Here is a 6,000-nt window from a genome sequence, read left to right on the forward strand (position 1 = left end):
TATTTGATAAAAAAATGGTATTGTTTGTATTAATAATTTCTTCGGACTGCTACTACTACTCTAGTGATAGTATCTGCTTATCCCCTCACTATAGTAGCAGTTTCTTATCTCTGCTATTTCTTATCTCTGCTATTTCTTATCTTACTGCTTCTAATATAGTACTAGCATCTGCTTACCTCTGCATACTACTACTGCTACAGCAGTATTAACTTATCTCTTGTGGTACTACTACTACAAAAATACTACTACTTTACTACTACTACTACGTTGTGGTATCTCCTTATTTTTTCAATATATATAGTAACAATACTATGAAGAGATCAGAAAGAGCAATTGTAATTAGAATATATGGAATCCAATTAGCACACATCTCAAGCATTGGCCGAGTAAAAGAAGAAGAAAGAAAAATACGGAGGACCAAACTGCAAACGAATCTCCCGGTCGATTATCACTTACCTCTTCTGGCTCCGGCATGCTGGCACAGAAGCAGCAGTCCGACAAGACGAAGCACAGCCGTTAATCCGAACGGTCCTCGGCAAACGGAGCATTCGATCATGGCGAGAACCGGAACCGGCACAGGTACGAGGAAAGGAGACGGTTCACATTTTCTTCTGCAAACTAAGTCACGAATACTTCACCGCAAAACACGTAGTAACGCGACCTGCATGGTTTCTCACACCAGAAGTGATGACTGCGCAGTAAAAGGATAAGAAAAAAAAATGGAAGCAAGAAACACGCACAAACTCTCAGTTCAGAAGCTGGTCTCCGCAACCAACGTAATTTTACTCGGGGCACGCCGCAGTCGCGGAGTTCCGTTGTTTTTTTCCCAGTATTTGTAACGACGCAAACACAGTCTTTAGTAACGGCGTGATTATGGAACTGTTCACATTGAAATCGCACTTTGTTTTCGTTTTCAGAAGTCCAGTGGAGATGCTCGCGAGCGCACGCTCGACAGTTGCAGCGAAGTCATGTTGCACGACACACGGCTTTCTTCACGAACAGCAGACGAAAAAGTGGAGACACGATTCTGGCACAGAGGAGTCGAGATGAAAGGTAACGCTGAAGTATTTATGGCTTCCGACACCCGAGGTGTAGTTGAGTCTTCGCCCGAAGCAACCGTATCCGGTGAACACGCTTTAAAAGCACCGGTCTGCGGCTACAACCGACCCAAACGACGAAAAAATCCGCAGGACGATTCCGCCGAAATGGTGCGATGGGAACAGACGGCGAGACGCAGACCTGTCCCAACAGATGAATCCGCAGGTTGTCGCGTGGTAGCGGACGGCCGGAAGCAGACGGCGCACCTGCCAGTCAGACGATAGCAAGCACTTTCAACGCGACCGGTAGGTAAACAATTGCGATGGCCGAGGCTGCCTCTAGCGTTAACCGGAGCCGTGTGTTCGGCCCGGCGCAAGCTGCCGCTATTCTTTTATGAGTAGGAAAGCGCGAACGCGCAGCACACAAAGCTAGATAAGCGCGTGGCCTGCGTCGAGGCGAAGCACGAAGCGAAAAGCGTGACCACACTGCACGAGAGCCGAGCGCGCTCTCCGCGGTCCGTTTGCGGAGCGCCGGGGTTCTTCTGGAGGATGATGGCGGAGCCCACGAGAGAGCTAGAGGAGAGCGAGAGAGACAGAGAGAGAGAGTTGGGGTTGTTGTAGCAGTGAAAGAGGAGAAGTAGACACAGGAGCAAACTGGCCCTCTCAAGGCGCATGCGCCGACGAAGCGGCCTCATGCGAGCGCTGGACGGATGAATCGACAGATCGCGGAGGCCGCTCTCTACTCGAGCGACTCGGCGACTACGGGTGGATAAAAAAAAGGGGGGGGAGGGGGGCGAGACGGCTGAAATGGAAAGGAGGAGGTGGCTAGAGGGATCAATGAAGCAATGTACCGCGGGATGGATGGATAGAATGACGGTAGGAGTAGGGCAGTGGATACACAGAGTAACCCGAGAGGGAAGTGGAGCTCCATATAAACAAAGCGAACCAGGATTAAAGCGAGAGCCAGTGAACTGGCGAAAAAAGAAGTGGCTGGAACTAGGCAAGAGTAACTTTCGTAGCTGCTTATTTCAGATGTGCACAATTATGAACTGTAAGGGGACTGCGTTTCTGACTTTGTGTGCTTGGTAAGGTGTTATATGGCTACATGAGGTCTCTATTTTACTGCTGAGCACCGGCAACTGAACAGGTTGGAGTTAACTACGTTTTTCACTTTAACAAGTTTCCATGGAGTTTTATTGTGCGGCTCGGAGATACACTAATGGGAACAGCAATGCATTTCGCTGCATATTCTGGGTAAATGTTGCTCGAAACTACAGCGCAGGACACACAATTTCTAACAGAAAGTTAGGCTTTATGTACTTTCCTACTTTAACGATAGAATTACAAGATGCCTAGCAGTGCTACGGTTCGGCATCTTATTGGATCGTTGCCAAGGACGATTACGATATCCATCTACGCAGATGATATCTGCTTCTGGGCGTCCGGCGTGGCACGTTAGCAGATAGGAGCAAGACTACAGTTGGCAGTCACACAAACGTATTCTTACTTGCATGTGAAAGGCCTAGAACTATACTCAGAAAAGTGCCGATTAGCCGCATTTACACGCAAAACAATGACTCCATATGTTATACGCATAAATGGACATGTGATTGCTGATGAAACAAAGCACCGTTTCCTTGGAGTCATCATCGACCGTGATTTGTCTTGGAGGTCATATACTTCATATGTAAAGAAGAGGTTGACAGCAATAGTCCATGTATTCGAATTTGTCGGAGGAAAGTCCTGAGACGCATCTGTGTGATCGATGCTACAGCTGTACCATGCATTGTTTATGCGTCTCCTGAGATGCAACCTGCCAGTGTTGGGTAGCACCGGTAAAACGAACCTCCGCACACTCCAGAGTATGCCAGCCCAAGGTCTATTGGACGTGCCTCGACCTCGCTAAGTGTGCGTCGACAGTCGCCCCAATCGCCATATTGCGTGACCACCCTGTAGCAACGAACATTGCAGTTGACTCTCTAAGAGTGCACAATAGACTTGTCGCGAGAACACTCTTTCATCATCTTGCTTGCCTGCCGATAACTAGGCCGCGTACGAGTTTCAGCCGTCTTGTGACTACTCGCGGAGCATCGTTACCGTCAAATTACGTCCCAGCAGCATGACTATCGTTGCCACTGTGGTCTCTGCATTCACCTCGAAGTATGCCTTACCATTCCAGGCATCACGAAAAAGGCACAAATGTCGTCTGCAGCATTCAAGCAGGCAGTATTAATGCTACTACATGAGTGCCGCAGTGACCGCTTACATGTTTACACCGATGGGTTGGTCAGGCTCTACAGTTCAGCCGCTGCAGTATTTGTCCCAGCAAAATCTACAGTGATAAAATACAGGACATAGCACTTGACATCAACGACGGATGTCAAACTTGTATCCCTGCGTGCAGCAATTCAAATGATCAGTCAGGAAACGCTCCTGAAATGTACTGCGATTCTGAGGTCGCCCAGCAGAGTCTACGCCGTGGACCCCACCTTAGGACTTGTCGCGGACACGCGAGATACTTACCACCGGGCAGTTGAAAAAGGACATGACATCGTATTTCGCTGGTTGCCAAGTCAGTGCTGGTTCCTAGGAAACGAGCAAGCAGACGCAGCCGCTCGATCTCCGGACAACGTTGTCAAGAACAGACGCAGCGGGAAAGCTCCGTGCTCCTTGCTGGCGCGCTTCCATTGGCCCAGTGGAATTAGGCGGACTTTACAAGCCAGCGCCTTTGTTCCCAGGATCCTGATGTGAAGCTCCGCCTTCAGCACGGCTTACCACGACAGGAGGTAACTTTTATTCGTCGTTCTGCGGCTTGGAGTAGCATTTACTAATGCGTACTCATACCTCATCGGGATGTCTACACGACGGGAATGCGAAGTTTGCGGGTGCAAAGAGACGATATAGCACACGCTCTGTGGGACTGACGCCCTTCCAATGCACAAAGAAAAGTCCTCAGCACCCCGCTCTACAGGATTGTCAACCGTCCCCTTACGGAAGCCAGAATTCTTGAACCCTGGTCTCAGCCGACGTCGGCCCGAACTCGTTTAAAAGCGCTAGTATACATTTTAAATGAAACCGCGCTCATTGAAAAACTATAGAATGTGCGAACCACTGCGTTCCATTTTTTTGCTTGCCTTCTTTTGTTTTCCTTATATTTTCCGCCCCTTACCTCATCCCTCTGTGCAGAGCAGTCAACCGCACACTAAATCTGGTTAATTTCTCTGTATTTTACCTCTTGTTTTCCCTTCCTTCCTTCTTAGAAGATGCTCCGTAAAGACTTTCACTCATAACTTTGTGTAAATAAAGATAATAGTAAATCTTGCGATAATCCCGAAAATTTTGATGATCAACGCCTCCATGAACCCCAGTAGTTTAAAATTATCATGTTGTCCCGAACCTGTTACGTTAAAAAAATATTGGGCCAATCATCACAGAAACGCATGGTATGCTATGTCAACAGCACTTGGAACCTTGAAAAGTGGTTGACTTTGTCTAAAGTGCCCTAATAATCTGACGACGAACGCTGTGGTTATCGATGGTACGGTGTCGCGTACTAAATTATTTCACTAAAATGAAAACAGGAACAGTGCAACACAGGATGACCGAGTAAAGAGAACAGCATATAAAGATGAGCCGACCAGCCCCATTGAACTCACTGCTAAATTATTTCCTTATTTCTTCAACAGACCCTAACCCTCTCCCCCCACTACCCCCCTTTTCCGCTCAGAGACCACTCGCTTATTTACCAATTATTAGAAGTGTTTGGTCGTCTCAATTACTTCTGGAACGCGCGCACGTACAAACGTCGGAGCTGCTGTCGGAGCGAGCTTAGGGCCGGAGGCATTGCTGAAGTCTGCGACCATATCTATAAATTCCTCTCAACCCGCGCCTTGGCGATGTGTGGTTTCTCGTGATTAAACGGTTGGAAGTTGGCGCCCGTGTATGTCGATTGTGTCTCACTTCATCTTCGTCTGCTTATCGCCGTAACCTTTGGTTTTAAGTCACGAAACAACCAGCTCAGCAACAAGCTTTACTTAATCCTATTAAAGTGCGTGGTTTCTGGTGAATAAGCAGTTGGAAGGTGGCGTCCATATATGTCGTAAATATCTATTTTAAACCATTTCGGTCGGTGTCCGGACCTCATCCTTTTAAGTAGGCATCATCCCGACCAGACGGGCTTCCTTCATACTCTCGACTTCAAGTCGTTCGTGTCTCACTTCGTGCTCGTCTGTTTAGCGCCCTAACTTTTGGCTTTAACGCGTGAACCAACTAGCTCAGCAACAACTTTTGGCGATGACTCGTTTTTTTTTTACGCTGTCTACTACTACTAACTTCGGCTAAAGGCTTTTCGTCTAAAACAGGACTATCGTGATTTTATTTGATTACGTGAAAATTCTCCAGTCCCAACTGATCCCGAGTAGTAAGCGCGAGCAGAAAGCCTATCGCCTGGCCGGGCGTGCCTTAGGGCAACGGCAAGATACGGGGCGACCGGCTATTTTATGGCATCGGGAACTTGGCGAATGCGACGTTGGACGTCAAAACGTACACAAACACAAAGTACGCGCCTCGTATAAGCGCCGAGCGAACGTGCACGCTTCGCCTCAGCGTTCCGCTTCTTCTTTCGTTGCGCTAGCGAAGTAGCTCCAACGAAGGCGTTGCGTACTCCGCCAGCCGGCCATACACGCCATGGTGGTTGTGCTGCAGCTCTTGTCGCTGTGATACGGGATAAAATTGTCTCTACTTGTTGTTTACCTCGTTGTTGTTGTTGTTGTTATTGTCGTTCTTGCTGTTGTCGTCGTCGTCGTCGTCATCGTCGTCGTCGTTGTTGTTGTTGTTGTCGTTGTTGTCGTCGTCGTCGTCGTTGTTGTTGTTGTTGTTGTCGTCGTCGTCGTCGTTTCTCTTCAAGGAAATAGCGGAAGCTGCATGACGGCACCGACATACAAAAAATGAGAGAACTAAATGC

At 48.2% G+C, this 6,000-nt stretch overlaps 1 protein-coding gene across 1 annotated transcript in view; it reads right to left on the reverse strand.

Annotated features, from left to right (window-relative positions):
* LOC142558496 (uncharacterized) overlaps window positions 1–1,550 on the reverse strand; it is a 264,295-nt gene extending 262,745 nt beyond the window's left edge. Inside the window, exon 1 of the mRNA XM_075670624.1 lies at window positions 457–1,550. Coding sequence (XP_075526739.1) covers window positions 457–556 — 100 coding nt within the window. The 5' untranslated portion in view covers window positions 557–1,550. The remainder of the gene's footprint in view (window positions 1–456) is intronic.
* Between the last annotated feature and the right edge of the window lie 4,450 nt (window positions 1,551–6,000).

Source organism: Dermacentor variabilis, chromosome 9 (assembly GCF_050947875.1).
Source record: "Dermacentor variabilis isolate Ectoservices chromosome 9, ASM5094787v1, whole genome shotgun sequence".
Lineage (NCBI taxonomy): Eukaryota > Metazoa > Arthropoda > Arachnida > Ixodida > Ixodidae > Dermacentor > Dermacentor variabilis.